General features: G+C 47.4%; 2 protein-coding genes across 2 annotated transcripts in view; one reads left to right on the top strand and one right to left on the bottom strand.

Annotated features, from left to right (window-relative positions):
• Positions 1 to 3,864, top strand: part of scyl3 (SCY1-like, kinase-like 3) — a 12,144-nt gene extending 8,280 nt beyond the window's left edge. The window contains exons 11-14 of the mRNA XM_008293246.1: positions 882 to 1,053; positions 1,615 to 1,779; positions 1,871 to 2,652; positions 3,252 to 3,864. Coding sequence (XP_008291468.1) covers positions 882 to 1,053; positions 1,615 to 1,779; positions 1,871 to 2,652; positions 3,252 to 3,314 — 1,182 coding nt within the window. The 3' untranslated portion in view covers positions 3,315 to 3,864. The remainder of the gene's footprint in view (positions 1 to 881; positions 1,054 to 1,614; positions 1,780 to 1,870; positions 2,653 to 3,251) is intronic.
• Positions 3,865 to 3,953: 89 nt separating this feature from the next.
• On the bottom strand, positions 3,954 to 16,014 carry firrm (fignl1 interacting regulator of recombination and mitosis). The gene is made up of 24 exons (XM_008293242.1): positions 15,850 to 16,014; positions 15,376 to 15,415; positions 15,180 to 15,268; positions 14,634 to 14,738; positions 14,369 to 14,509; positions 12,880 to 13,042; positions 12,667 to 12,751; positions 12,434 to 12,572; positions 11,998 to 12,087; positions 11,836 to 11,900; positions 11,599 to 11,747; positions 10,394 to 10,523; positions 9,894 to 10,080; positions 9,287 to 9,369; positions 8,946 to 8,997; positions 8,431 to 8,520; positions 6,930 to 7,115; positions 6,259 to 6,378; positions 6,083 to 6,178; positions 5,889 to 6,002; positions 5,459 to 5,563; positions 5,287 to 5,367; positions 5,059 to 5,205; positions 3,954 to 4,297 (listed from the first exon to the last, which is right to left on the bottom strand). Exons 1-24 carry the CDS (start codon positions 15,943 to 15,945, stop codon positions 4,088 to 4,090), a joined length of 2,763 nt encoding a protein of 920 aa, XP_008291464.1. The 5' UTR covers positions 15,946 to 16,014; the 3' UTR covers positions 3,954 to 4,087.
• Between the last annotated feature and the right edge of the window lie 13 nt (positions 16,015 to 16,027).

Here is a 16,027-nt window from a genome sequence, read left to right as displayed (position 1 = left end):
CCATGAGGGCAAAAAGGAAAGCATCACACATTTGATTTCCATTTGGGGGCGGCACTAATCATTTTAGTGAGCACTCTGAGAGCTTTAAGACTGTTTGTGGAAACCCCTCACATGACCAGATATCTGGCTGAACACCGTCAGGTTGTCAGGAGGCGTAGCACAGAGGAAAGTCTGCCTAAAGCTGCTGTAGTGTGGCGACGGGTGGCCGCTCATTCCTAGAGTGTCTAACCAGCTCATTCACATAAACATGGGATTATGATACATGGTGCATGTCACACCATCAGACTGGGGAGAAAGTTCTTCACTTATTTAAGAAGGTGAAAATGTAAACATACAGACTGTGTAGAAGAATTACAGCCTGCGTGTCTTGGACTCTTTCATTTCCAGTTTGAGTAAACTACTCTTCAGACTTGGGACTAGACAACCACAGCCAAGACCTTCAGGCTTGTATCTGCTGACAGGCTTTACGGAGGTGCTGGTTTCCTTTTCCAGCGGGAGTTACCACTTGCCCTCGGTGCCAGAACTACTGCCAAGTGGTTGGCTGGCCATGATGTCACTGTGCTTCTTGGCCAGCCAACTCACCTGACTAGAACTCCATGAAACACTCCACAGACAGCTATAAGCCACAAGAATCAAAATCCAAACAAAAAAGGCCTTAAATGATTATAATTCATATATAAAATAGATTCTATAAAAGTTTGCCTTTTTGAATTAAGGTATGAAAAAACTCTCACGATATTCCAGTTGTTTGAGATTCACTGATATGAGGAAAAGAAGAATCTAAGTAGTTTGTTCAGAGTTTGATGTGGGGGAAGGAGTTCACTGCAGCTCTGTACCTTCTTCTCAGCTGTCTGACCTTCTTGGTTTGTCGCCGGCTGCAGGTTTTGTTGGGGATGAGAGACACCAGTGATTCTCTGGTTGCCATGACGCTGCAGAGTCTGGCGGTGCTGGTGCCCCTGCTGGGGGCTCAGGTGGTCGTTGGCGGAGAGAGAACCAAGGTCTTTAAACGCACCACGCCCAACTTCACCAAGTCGACAGAAGTCACCCCTGAAAGTGAGCAAAGCTGGTCTTCTGATAACACGGAAAGCTGCTTATTAGTCATGCTGAAGAAGATGCATAAAACCAACAGTTGGTAGGGACCGTTCTGTACGCAGAGTGCTAGAAGAACAGCTGTTACTTAAAGCAGGTTCTGGTTGGTTCAAGTTGAACTTCCAGACTGAAGAAAGTTAGTCTCAGCTGGGCTGCTCAACAGTGTAGAGGTTCTAATAATACACGTATGTTCTCGTAGGCTTGTAGGAGCTCAGCATCGTGGGACTCGAATACTTTACAACCAGTTCCACACGTAAAACCATGAGTCATCATCAGCTAAAGGCATCGCTGTCTGATGTGCAGCAGTACCTAGTAGTCCAGGGGCAGTTTGTCGTTCTGTCACCAAGCCCGGTGTCCGGGTCTGGTGAGAGGACCAGCTCCCACTGGAGGCTCTGCATCCTCTCCTGTAATCCCCAGTTAACTAGGATTGTGTCAGGAGTGTGTTGCTCTGCATGGTGTGTGAGTAAGAAGTGTTTGACGGTACCATTTGTTGGGCACTGATCTTGTTTCATCTCTGTTCTTTAGCTTCACCTGTCCATATCGTTGGAGGCTCCCACCCTCAGATGGCCCAGCCTTCCAAAGTACTGAATCTGTTCCCTCGACCGACAGGGACTGAAGGCTTGGTTCTCGGTCACATGGCTAACTTAGCAGGCACTAGGGACACACCGAGGGCGATCGCACCAATATCAGGTGAAACGCCGCCATAATACTTCAAATTCAAATGAACGTGTTGATTTTTTACACCTGAATCTCACTGCGTCTTTTCTGTGGTGTTGTCCAGACGTCAGCAGACAGATGTCTCTACCCTTGAATGGCTTTGGTCAGGACAGCGCCATGGAGCCGCTGTCGTACAGCCCAGAGCGGCCCAACGGACTGGAAGGCACCGTGGAAGACTGGCCTGACTGGAATGACCCCGAGGAGAGCGAGAAAAGAGACGGACAGTCGGTCCAGATCCACATTCAGGCCTCAAAGACAGTTGAACCGGTCGGCGGCAGACTCACGCTCGCTCATCAGAACACAGAAGAGGAGCCGTGGGATGACTTCGAGGACACTGAACCTACCTCAGATCTGTCCCCCACAGCTCCCTTATCAGACCCGGTCATACTTATGCCACCCAGAGGGGGCACATCTGCAAAACATGCCCCCGAAGCACAGAGACTGGGCTCCTCCAAACCCCTTAAACTGACCTCAACACTGCGACAATCGACACCGAGCAAGACCTCTTCCTCGTGGGACAGCGGCTGGACTCAGGAGGAAATTGACTCTCAGAAATCACACAACTCATCCAACTCCACGCCCAAACCTGCAGTGCCACAGAAGAATGGTGGGATAGGAGACCTGGGGGAGGAGTTCACCATCAAGGTGAAGAAAAAGGTAGCGGCAGACCCGGAGCTGGATCTGTTTGCAGACATGGTGCCTGACATCAAGCTGTCCTCTCCGGTTCTGCTGCCGCTGGAGGAGAGCAGCGCGTCATCTTCAGACAACGCCGGATGTCTGCAGGTCGACGCATCCATCGATACTTTAACACTCACTGCCAAGTTTGCAGCGGCCAACATCGCTGAGGTGAGCGTGTAGGGGATGCTCGTCAGGTTGCATCTCGGATCAGGTTTTTTAGATGGGATGATGCTTTCTTGGCTTTTGCAGCAATCTGTACAGACTCTTTATGAATCAGACAAGCAACAGTGATCAATGTCTGATGCGAGCCCCTTTCAGGCATTACGGTTAAACTAAACATTCTGATCATTTGATCACTGTCACATTTCATCAGATGCAGGTACAGAACTGAGCATTTAATCTTTGGTCATGAACCAGTGATCCAAACCCGACATTCCTTTGTTTTGTCGGTTAGACCGCACCTTTGCCTTAAAGTTCTAAAAAGTCAAAAGGTGACGGTAATGGATCGGTTGCCACGGCTATCGCCATCAGACCAGACAATGGGACATGCCTGGGTTCAAAGAGAACTTTTTACAGCCTATTTGTACAACTAGGAGCAGTTTGAAAAGCGTGAAAGCCAAAAAGCTAATGCAAAGTCCAGGTTTGCACACAGATAGATGTGTTCGATCTGTCCTGTTAATGACTGCGCTGGCATCAGCTAGAGAGCGTTTGGTCCTCGGTACCTCCCAGACATGATTGTGTTTACATTTAGATTTTTTTTTCCCCAGACTGAAACAGATGGCTGGGGAGACGGAGATGACCTGAACTGGGAGGATGAGAGCGCCTGGTAATGACGTCTGATGCATCATTTCCATCTGGATCGAAAGACTAAACCACTGGAAAACTCCATGCACCACATCTGGAGGGCCACTTCTCAGCAGACCAGGAACGTGGAAGTAGCTTCTCATTTGACACGATGCAGTAAGAACGATGACGACTGGGACGGCCTGAGACTTTTTGTAGTCCGTTCTCCGCCGTTTATTATCACTAACGTTCGTGATGAGAACGTGCGTTGGAACCGGACCAGCTGGCTGCTGATCAGATGGTGCTGGACTTGGACACTAGAAGCCATTCGTACATGTTTGCCAATTGATATTATTCACCTCAACGTGATCTTGCTCAGAGGTGAATGTCATCCTGTTTGCATCTGCTCTCTTCTAATTTGTTGTAAACGTGCCAACTTCACTACTGGCATTAAGATGCATTTGTTGGCAAGACGTGTCCAGAAGGAATCAGGTTTGATTAGCAGAAGGCTTGCACTTTGAATGAATGTGAAATAGGAATTACATAATTTATTCGTAGCGTTTTGGTTGCTGGTGAAATAAACATTTTCCTGTACCAGAGAGGTCTCTCTCCTGTTCTATAGTACAGACACTGTCCACCGGTACTGAAGGCTGTGAAACCTGCTGCTCAAAAATGTGAATAACGCCTTGGTAATCAATGAAGTTTAATAAATGCTATCATGACTCAAGAATGACAGATTTAAAAAGAGGAGAAGCTGTTTTCTCTGGATGTCCACAAACGGATCAAGCTGTAAATACTGAGTGGGAACAGTCTGGAGCTGTTAGCTGGTGAGTCTGGCTGCACTGATGTGGGCTATGAGGGTCTGCAGCTCCTGTAGTCTGGACTCCAGCCACGGTGGAGGTGGTGCAGTGGTGTCGGCTTTACCCTCCGTGAGAGCCTGGAGGGCTTTTAAAGCACTCTCAGCTGCCTGCATGTAGCGGCGGTACTCCTCCTCTGCACTGGTCTCCTGCCGAGCTTTCTTCGGGCACGGCTGAGAGGGAGGAAGGGTTTCAGATCTGTCTGTGATTTCAGTTCTCACAACATGACTTCTTATTATTTTTAAACACATGCTCTGCACCTCGTCATAGCACAATCTAGCTTTTGCCACGTAAACACTGAACTAAGGATAGACCGATAAATTAAATGCACTAGTTCAGGTGTGACGCAGCCACGTCTCTGTGCTCAGAAATGTCTCTCAAGCACAGAAAGCTGAACCACAAAACACAAGCCGCTGCTAAAAGCTAGCGGCTAAGTTAGAAGGCAGCACCTGATGAACCTGAAGCAGAGTCTGGAAAACAGTAATAAGCGTTCTTTAGGGGAGACGTTAGTGGGCAAAGAAAGAGACAGCAGTGAAACATTAAGCTGATCAACGTCCGGCGATCCCACAGAAACAGGAGAGTGTCTGGTTGAATGGCTCCTACTCCTTCCACATGCTGGTAAAACATTACTTTATATAAATAACGTATGGTAGTTCCAGATATTGACTATGGGTTTTCTTAAATAAACAAAACATTTCGGTCGATCCATAGCTTGAATCTTAGATATTTATAGATTCAATATGTGGGGATTAAAAAGTCAAATTTAGATGGACTCAGCCAAGGTGAAGAACGTTTCTGATACTCGGTACCCTAACTGTTTCTATGCTCCAGTGGTTGGTTTGACCAGAGGCTGGAGCTGGCTGCAGTATGAAAGGCTGTGCATGAGCATGCATATCCAGAAGACACGTTGAGCTTGTTTGTTGGTGCTGCTCACCTCAGAGTCTGCAGCAGCTTCGGCGGCCGGTTTACTGGGAACATGGTCTTTGTTGTCCTCCAGTTTCTCGTTGTGTTGCTCGATCACGAGTGTCTCCTGTTTGAGCCTCTGCAGCCGTGACTCCACATCTTCTTCAGCATTCACAGTCTACAGCAAAGGAGCAGCTCATTCACTTCCACTTGTTAAACCTCTGCTAGATCTGTGGAGCAATCTGCTGACATCACTCACCTTGCTAAGATAACTGACCACTTTGGTCTTGGTTTCTTCTGAACACAAACTCTGGGAAATGACCTCTTCGTGATTGGTGTTCTTCAACAACACAGGGACACATTAAGGTTATGTTAAACAGTATACAGCACTGCATCTCCAGTACTGGCGTCCAGTAGAGTTCTAGCCATACCTCTGCAAAGTAGGAAAAGGCCTCCAGGGCGTGCTGGTGTAGCAGCCAGGATGTGTCAGCCAACAGGACCCCAAACAGGCTGCTCAGCCTCGGAAGAATTTGACTCTGAGAAAGAAGAGTTTCAACTAATGGTGACTTAATCTCTTTCTCATAAGACATTCCCCTTAGTCGACGAAGTGTAAAAAAATAATGGCATGCACAGAAGACGCTTTAGGAGCCCAGAAAGGAGGCCTGGACTGTGTAGTGAGTAGTGTTAAACATCTGGAATCATCTCTTTACAGATAGTTACTACTCTTCTGTCGGTCTTGTACGGTCACACATTGCAATTCAACGAGAAGACCAGAAAAATGACTCCTCGAGTAAGCATTCATAGAGAGGGCAGGAGACTGAAGGCACAAGATCCTCAGCTGTAGTGCTGTGGTTTTATTACCTGGCTGTCAGGAGGGACAAAGATCTTCCCCAGAGAGGAGAGGAACTCCAGAGCAGCCAGCAGCAGTGGATCTGCACACTTCTGAGCAACGACGGCGTCCAGACACAGCAGAGCCTGGGACAGCACACGGCAGCATGAGAAGCATTCCCCAGTTTTCAGCTGGTGAACATGGACGGTGAAAACCACCAGCATACCTGACAAATGACTTGAGGGTCGATGTTTTTCACCAGAGCAGCTGATATAGACAGGAGCAGCTGCAGAGTACAGCGGAGCACCGGCTGGGTCTGCAGCTGGAGTCAAACAGTTAGCAGTGGAAGAGGCTTGGCTTTCTAACTGTACTCCATCTTGGTGTGTGTGAGGTCTTTATTACCTGATCTGGACTCATTCGTGACCACAGCTGGGTGACAATCTTCACTGCAGGCAACACACACTGTTCTTCAGGAGACGGCTGCCCTCGAAGCGCCGCCAGGAGGGACAACAGCACCACGTTCTGGTAACAGGAGGGACTTTGTAAATACAACAGTCACCCAGCTTCCACTTCACACCGTTCCACCCTGCGCCCCGACACTGTTTTCTTAACTGGGTGTAATCATTGTGCGAGGTTAAACCTGTAGAATGACAAAGCCTGTGAGGTAAGCAAGAACGGACACTGTGACAGGACGTAAAAACCAAGCTGGTGATTGGCTTCATTCAGACGATGCTGCTGAATCATAACTTTGGGAAAAAGGACAGAAAAGCTGAAAACCAACAAGGACAGGTCACTGAGAGGCTCGTCCATTTTCAACCGTGGGAACAAGCTTATCTGAGTCCTGACGTCACTTGTTGAGGACATTACAGTTTATCCACTCTGTCATCAGTGCACAAGGTCAGACGCTGAGCTGCAGCCCTCATATCTGGACTGCATCTGCTTCTCCAAGGATTCAATATCAGGATCATTTATTTTTTCTTGGCAAGCACCAGTGAGACAAATTCATGCAACAGAACAAAAGCAGACGTCCTCGACATTGTTTCTGTGCTACACGTATCTGAGGCTATCCTCACCACTCTGTCCACTTGTCCCAGTTTGTGTCCTCCATTCTGCCAGTCGGTCAGAACTTTCTGAGTTAAGTCGAGGATTTCTGTTTGCACACGGAGTCGGGTCTCCTGTGAAAGGGCTCTGAGGAGGACGTGGTGCCACACTCGAAGGTTCTCCAACTCAGACGGTGGGAACTGTGCCACCAGCTCCATCTGGGAAAAGCAAGGACTGCAGATATGAACGTGGTCTCGTACAGGCGATGTGCCTTTCACTAAACACACATCAACACCTATCATCCAGAAACTGGGAGCTGGTACACATGGTGAGTAGAGGAACTGAACTCTTTGCAGGGGCTCACTCAGTAGTTTCAAGTGAGCATAAAAATCATGTGAATTCTGTTTCACTATCACTAGATTTCAAACCTACTGAACAGCTGTGGGAGATCTGGGACTAATATGTTGGACAGCTCTCATCAAACTAGGGAATCGTGTTCTCATCAGTTCAGTGAAAGCTGCAGGATCTGAGCGAAAACCTCTGCATGGACACTAATGTGTGACATGATAGCATGAGGCCCAGCACCTCTACATGTTGAAGGCCGTGACAACAGAACAGTTCAGGAATCGATGGGCTCCAGAGGACAGTCAGAAGGCGGTTCAGTGTCTCTGGGCTTTGGTGGAAACAGGCAGCACACGGAATCATTACTAAATATGCATTGTTTTGGCAGAACCATTAGAAAGAAATCACACCCATGTAGTTTGTTTCTTCAGTAACTGAAGTGGCTGAAGAGGAAACTAGACTTCTGCACTTCCCCTGGGCAGTGTTTGTAGAAAGTCTGTCCCATGAAGGTGACTTGTTGTTGTAAATATGCGCTATACAAATAAAATTGAATTGAAAAATTGAATTGAATTGACTCTGGTCAGCTGCAGGCTGTGTGAAAGGCTGCTGTGCTGCTGGCCACTGAACAACAGGAACAATGACTGCTCCTGGTCAGATATGCTGCTGCAACCTCAAAGGGTTTTACAGGAGCTCAAGGCAGACGGACGGACGGACGGACAGACAGACAGACAGACAGACAGACAGACAGACAGACAGACAGACAGACAGACAGACAGACAGACAGACAGACAGACAGCTGGAGGGGATGCAGACAGACAAACTGGACTGGACTGAGCCAAACAGAACTCTGTCATGGCGGCTCCTTGCTCGTTAAATCCCTCCAGTGCTCTCGGCCACTCAAACACTGAACCTCGCGTAACGCTTCAGACATATTAAAAAGCAGCACATCTACACCTTTTGCCTTGTTTGGTTGAATTCTTAACGGCGATTAATCGATGAAACATGAACACCTGGTGCTGAACGCATGAATGAAGCCTGAGCATCGGCTTCTGCATATTTTCAAATCCTGAGTTGGTCTGCAGCTTTAATCATACGTGTGCAAACGTTGACAGTGTTTGTACCGTTTACGTCACGCTAGTTACAAACACTACGTCCATACATGTTTTCCTTTCAGCTCCGAGGGTTTCTGACCTGGTGGTTTGGCGTCATGAGGAAAACCATGCGTTTCAGCAGCAAGCCCAGGTGCAGCGACTGGTAGCACTCAGCGGGGCACACCTTCACCTACAGCACAAGAGGGAGGAGCAGAGCGGAGGTGAGGGACAGTGGGAGTGCCAGTGTGAAGGCTCACGAGGAGGTGACACCAATTGTCACCTCTGTTGGGATGCCACAGAAACAGGGCTGGAACCCATACTAATCCATGGCCCTACCGAGAGAGATTAAGGGGATTTGGAGTTATTTTAGCGAGTGCTCAGGAAGAGGTCATCAACACAGAGGAACATCCGTGACCTTGTGGTGTCTATCCAAGAGGGTGAGAGTCAAGATTCAGGACGTGTGGTTGTGATCCAGTGTCAGGTATTCAGGTCTCACGAGCATCTTCAGAACTCAGGTGTTGAAAATGTGTAGCAGCGTAACGCTTTTTTGTTTTAAATCAAAATAAAACACCACAACTGTATGCTGTCTCGTGTGTGTTCCTGTTGTCTACCCACCAGCTGAGCGATAAGCACGACGTGATGGAGGCAAAGTTCTGCTGACCCATACCTGCAGGTGGAGACAGGCGCGTTAGCCAGGGCTCAGTACAGGACAAGACAGAATGCAGAGAGAATCCTGACAACCAGCCGTATGGACAAACAGCTGGGGTAATAAAAAGTCTAAACGTGCCTGAAATGAAGTGCAGAATGACACAGAGAGAGCCATGAAGCAGTCCTGGCATACATATATATGATTTATGATATTATATCTATGGTCCACTGTGACTGAAACGTTTACGATACCAGTTGATCAGACTAACAGAGAAATACATAAAAGCTGCATCAGGCGTCACTCTCACCGTGCTGTGAAACACCACACGTCTGCTGCCAGCAGAGCCGTCTGAGTATCCGCCTGCAGCACAACATCGACCAAGCACCGCTCCTGAACAAGAAAGAAGATGGAGCAGTCATGTCTGACAGAAGCAGGAGGTGGGAGTGAACAGTACAACATACGAAAAGGCATCCAAATATTTAACCAAGACAGAAAAGCAAAGTGAAAGTTTAATGTGCTTTGAATGACAGGAAGTCCTGCACTGAAACACAGCTAACGCCAGAATTTGATTAGATTTCCCAAATAAATAAGAATTCAAGCTCGAGGTCACGTCTCAGACACTGAGCTGGAGATCGTATGACCTCACTGGGCCTACTTGTGCTATTTAACATGTTCACATGAAGTTTCTCAGAAGTGTAACACGGTGGACTGGAACAGGACATGTCTACATAGCTGACATTATGTTTACCAATACCAACAAACAAACTAATAAGTTGACTTTTCCGATTTATAAAAACTGAAGTGTTGCAGTCTTCCTTGAGCCTTAGATGACATGCAGTGTAGACATCACCAGCAGAGCGCCTCTACTGATGCAGCCGGTGCTGCAGTGTATGTGGTCGGGTGTGGACCCTCACCAGCACAGGAAGGCATACAGGAGGCAGCACAGCCACACTGGCACACAGCTGCACACACATGTGTTGGTGCAGAGTGACCTGGACCTGGGCTTGACCCTTCAGCATCACCCCTGGCAACAGCACCGGTACATTACGCTCAGTGTGGCATCGTCGGAAGCTAGTGAAGATGGCCCGGTGGAGGGGAAGCCTGGAGACAAGAGCGATGGAAAGAAGCTTTGAAGCACTGAAGAGGTCAAACCAACATAAAACGAAAGTCCTCACAGCTGATAATGCAATGCACAGACAACTCCATGTGTAATGTAAGTATTCTGACATGATTAGAAATTAAAATGTACTGAGGACACAACTGTGCAAGCTGTCAGAGGAAAGACAGAATCATCACTGTTAGATGATGCTGCAGTAAAATCTGATCACTGTCTGTACAAGGATAAACACAGTCAATAACACACCAACACCCCACATCCCTGCTCTCAAGCCGTTCAGTAGAAAGCCTTTCTTACCTGGGTGTCTCCTCTGAGAACTCACTGCCAGTGAACCAAAGCTGCAGCACCTCCTCTGGTTGGCAGGGAAGTTGTCCCATGATGCTCACCAGCAGGAGACACTGAGGAAGCTCGTGTTCAGGACGTAACCCTGCAGACAGCATGCCGTACGTTTGGTCACTGATGCACCACTCAGCAGCTAGAAGCACGATGCCAACATGTTTTAAGTAGTCAAACTATCAGGAGGTCCGCTCTCAGGAGATGTTTTGGAAGGAAGGTTCCTAAAAGCCGCTCAAGTTGTGTGTGGCAATAAATGAGAATCATGTGCATCACATCAGTAATGCTGTGACGCACTCGGCTGGACTGGCACCAGTGTGGACGCTGATCTAACTCAGTGGTTGAAAACAGAAATAAACAGGGAACGTGGACTTTACTGGAACTGTAAGTAAATTCTGCTCAGTTCTGAGTGTGCAGTACGCTCCCACTGCAACGCCTGAGGACTGGAACCACACCTTACACCATGCACAACAAAATACTAACACTGACAACAACAGTTTGGAGCGAGGCTTTTTGTTTTGGTCTGTAATTTTATTCACGTATTAGTGAAAGCAAGCTGCTCATCAGGCTTCCAAGTCTGAAACCAGCAGTGCTGGTCCAAACCCACAGCTGAATTCACACCCACAAACAGGACTTGTATGTTTTTCTCACTTTGCTCCACAGCTGCACTTCATCATTTTTCTGCTACAGGGAGAAGCACTTGGTTCTTTGACCTTCTATAACCCAATCACAATCGCATTGAGCTACGCTCACAGCGCAGCAACGGTGCTCCCTCAAGATAGAGACGGGGAACTGTGTTGGTGGAACATGTGCACACGGGGAGGTAGGCACTGCCACTGAACTTCAAGTCAGAAAGCTAGCAGGACTTCCCTACTGCGGTCCCAGTCCTCTGCACCACGTCCAGCATTCAGGCTGGAGGTTGTTGAACTGCCGATTTTGAAAACAGTAACACACATATCAGAAGGAGGGGAGGAAATAATATGAGTTCTGATTTATTTACGATAACGTGTTGGAAATTACTGGCCTGTACTCAAAATCTACATCCGGTGAGTCAGAGAGGGCCACTGCTAATCAGTAGAAAGCTGATAAAGCCATGCTTCCACTACAAAGGGAATCAACACTGCCACTGTATCTGGAAAAAATGCTAACAGGATAGGCTTTGAACTCACGTAGATCCTGCTGGAGGACAACTTCAGCAAAGGGCCTTAGCGGCACCAGCTGGAGCAGGAAGGCATCCATGGGAACCAGAGCTGCTGCTTTCAGCTCCTCCGACAGCGCCGTGGGCAGCGCTGGAGCACACAAGCTGGGAGGGAACGTACTGAAAGACATCATGTGAAACACAACTCAAACCACAGGATGCAGTTCATCTAAAGACGGATTCTCCGTTCACAGCACACAACACGTACCTGATGATCTGGAGGTAGAGCTGGTGAAAGCTGCTGCAACACTTTGTCAGGAAAAACTTGAATTCCTGTTTAAAAGATAAAGAATGAGGACATTGACGTAGAGATATATGTGTGCATGTATACACCACTGAAGAGAGGGCAGGACCATCCTCATTTTAGTACCTTTATGTAATGAACCAACGTGTTGGCAAAAAACCTGCACATCTTTGCAGATTTCTGGAACAGCTTGTATTCTGGGCTTTGTTTAGACTCCTTTAAAAAAAGGACAAAGAGCATAAATACAAAAGGTGACCGAGATCAAGTCAGCCTTTGACCTTACACTATTTAACAGGAGTCCGACTGTTTCTGGAAGCACAAAGGGTCACAGCACAGGAAATATTCAGCATTCTCTATGCAGAATATAGTCCAGTCAGGAAAGACTCAATATTGTGTATGCAACAGTTCTCTGGTGAGCAAATATGTTTATGCTCCTAAAAACATTGAAACTTCACACACGTTAAAGGAAAGAAAACTCTGATAAGAGACACACTGAACAGCAACAGAAAACGTCTGAAAAGCAGATGAATCCTTGTCGAACAGACAATCAGAGTGTGTCTACCTGGAGGCCGGCATGTCTAATCTGCTCAGCCAGCTCCACACAGCTGTGGAAGGAGGCCAGCAGGTTGTCCCTCAGGCTGCTGCTGATGTCCTGGTGATGCAGATGCTCCTCCACCAGCGACTGGTACTTGAGGCTCTGTCTGAATAAAACAATGACCGTTCGAAACGAGTCACTCAGAAACTGAAATGGAAACTAAACCAACTCTTGGCTAACACGACATGAAGAGTACTGACTTGATGAGGAACTTCCACGTGTTTGCATGCAATGCTACGTCCAGGTCGGAGATGACGGAGCAGATCTCCAGAAGACTATGAATCACTGAAGAAGAGGATGAAAAATACATTTAATATGCTAAAAAGGGCATCACATGTATACCAGTTTAAGAAAATAAAGGCTCTATAGCGAAGACTGTGGCGCAAAAGAATGCCACATAGACACCAACACACCTGCAACGACGTCAGAGACCTCCTCCTCTGAGGCGCCGCTGTCGAGGGAGACCCGATCCAGCAGCTCCAGCAGAGACTTCTGGAGGGAGTACGCGTCCTTGAAGAGCCCCTGCAGCAGGTCGGCCACCAGGGACAGACGGCCGCAGTAAACCACCTCACTGTCCTGTGAACAGCATGCAGACAACAAAACGTACAGCAACTTCTGCACAGAGCTAAAGACTCACAAAAACCTGAATAGAGATTGTTGCTGTTGCTTTTAAGTATCCTAATAAACAAACACTTGATCCAGAGGAAAGAGGACACACTCAAACAAATGACACACGACGACGTATCGCAGTTATTTTCATTATTCAAATAAATACAAACTGATCAGTCACATGGGAAAAGTAAGTACATTAATCACACCTTCTGTCCATAAAATCAGTGCAAAGGATGAAAACCTTTTTCAGAGAGTTACAGGTGGAACTTGTCTGACCAGAGACATCGAAGGTCTGGACTTCTCTGAAGCGTGTGGGGTTATCACGCCGTGATCAAAGGAGCTCTGAAACCTGTAGAACAAAGGATCTGGATGCCTAACAGTCTACAGGGAGGTGACAAGATCTCTAAATGATCTGAAACATGTCACTCCACTGTGAGCAAAATCTTCCACAAGTGGTGTAAATTTTAGAGAACTTCTCATTTCTTCAAGGCAGTCTGATGCAGAAAGATGTCGCTTTAAGAGCCCTAAAGTTTCATCTCGTTATCTGCAGACAACACTTGAAACTGCTGCCATCATATTGTGTGTGTCTACACGCCTTTAGGAAGAGAGTGCACAAAGTTAACCTGCACGGGGTGCGCCAGGAAAAAAGCTTTGCTGTCCAGAAACGACCTCATAGCAAAACTACCGTTTTCCAACGAACATCCGGCCAAAGACCAGCCCATGTGGAACAAAGTCAGAGGTGTTTGGCGCAGATCAAAGACAGCTTCTCAGGAAAGGAACCACACACCGACTGTAAAGCAAAGTGATGATGTGCTCTGGTGTGTCCGGCTTCGTACCATCTGGCACCTCGTAGGCACTGAGCAACCATTCATCCTGCATGCTACAAGATCACGACGGGCCATCCGTCTGAGAGGTGAAGCTGAAGTTAAAGTCGGCATTTCCACAGGATTTTGATGCGAAGTGCGCCATCGAAGCTACTGAGGGATGATGGGAAGAGTTCTAGCGAGCTGACATCAGAAACAATGGGCATTTAGGCAAAACAACTACAAGAAGTTGTTTCTGCTGTCAGGAGCAAAGCTGGCTTCTGAGCCCACAGACGAATATCACATCTACTGATATTTAGTTGAATAAATGACTGAGGAATGGATTTTCCTTGTGGTTGTGTTTCCGTCTGCAGCTTTATCTGTAGGCACTGCATAACAACGGCTTTAGCCTGTCCAGCCATGTCCATGCTGCTTGTTTTATTGTGACTGTTGTCAGAAGTGCCACCAGTAAACCAAACACACTGACCTTGCAGTGCTGAAACGTCTCCCTCAGGACTTTCAGGATACAAGTCGGCAGTGAGCGGATAGCGTCCAGGTCAGGGGCGTCCTCAAACGAGCCAACGTGACGCACGCAAGTGGACAGTGCATCGATTATCTGCATCAGTCCCTGAAACAGTCAACAGGAGCTTGTTAAAACGTCAGGGAGACGTGAGAGAACAACGCACACAATACCGCATATACATATATATTACTTCCACTGTACCGTTATGACGGACGCTGTGTCGTCGTACCTGTAAAATGTTCCTCAGTAAAGCACACAGTTCAGTGTTTTGACTGGAAAGCCCGCCGACTTGGTCCATGAGTTCTGCCATCATGCTGTGAAACACGGCCTCTGCCTGCAGACACATGAACATCAGAGACGCTCTCAAGAACAGCAGCTTCACGGACCGTCGTGTAAACAAAGAGTCATTAACCAGAGAATGTTCTCTTGTATCAGAAACCCTACGGCCACAAGAAACAAGCTCTTCCCAAAGACTTCATGCCACTAATTGTGCAGTAAAGTTCATGTTTAAAGTCTGAAAGTCAGAAAGCCAGTGGGTCTAACTGAAAGGTGCCAGCAGACCACAGTCACTCAGTCACGTCCATCTCCAGCTGAATATCTACAAAGTTAAACGTACAATAAACAGTTCACTTAACAACAACATATAGTTCAATTAATAAAAAATACGCCTTCTGGACCCGAGTTTCAGTGAGATAACTGCACACCTGTGGCCACTTTGTCATATAAGAGATGGAAATCACAGAACTGGTCCCGAATACAAAATGATGTTCTTCACCTTTGGCAAGATCTTGGAGAAGCACTCGTCCTCCAGCTCTGATACACCGACATGAGGGAGGAACATGTCTGTAATTATCTTCAGTATCCCTGTGAGGAAGTCATATTTTATTACATTTCATTCTGACATTGCAAATAGCAGAAAAGGTAATAAAACAATAGTCTGTAATGACAAAGTGTGCAACTGAGAAGCTTACGTATGTGATCATTCCAGCTGTCAGACTTCTGGTGCAAAGCGTGCCAACAGTCAAAGAAAATCACAACAGAGACATTCAAGTGCACACGCCTGCTAAACGTGTCGGGACTACAGCACAGGTGGAAACAGCAGGACAGGTGAGCATGAGAGAGAACAACTTCATGTAAAGCTCCGCCAGGCTGGTGTTCCCTGCAGACAGAACACCAAATCACAGCTGATATGTTCTTCATTTATTTTATTTTATTCACCTATTTTTATTTGTCATTTTTTAAATAGTATTTAACTTTTGGCTCTTTTTCTGTTGGGACTGTTTTTCTCTTGCTGCTGTACCACAGTCATTTCCCAGACTGGGATAAATAAAGTGTTTTTCTATTCTCCACACCTACAGAGGCAGTCGGACCGGACCGTCCTCACTCTACAGCACCAAGCATGAAATCCTCCAGTGACACCGGATGGACCTGAACCGGGAGGATATGGTGAGCTCTGGCAGCACCGCCTTGAGCTGCTGGCGGCAGGTTTCCTGGTTCCACTGCACCACCTGGTCCAGGAGGGAGGTGTTGGTCTGCGACATGGCGACCGCAGGGGCCGGAGGAGGCGGTCCGGCGGTCCACAGATATCCAGGACACTGGCTGGGCCGCTGAAAATGCCCCAGT

The sequence above is a fragment of the Stegastes partitus genome, unplaced genomic scaffold, assembly GCF_000690725.1.
Source record: "Stegastes partitus isolate 25-593 unplaced genomic scaffold, Stegastes_partitus-1.0.2 Scaffold866, whole genome shotgun sequence".
Lineage (NCBI taxonomy): Eukaryota > Metazoa > Chordata > Actinopteri > Pomacentridae > Stegastes > Stegastes partitus.
The sequence above is the reverse complement of the archived record's forward strand: the minus strand, read 5'-3'. Positions and strand labels throughout refer to the sequence as shown.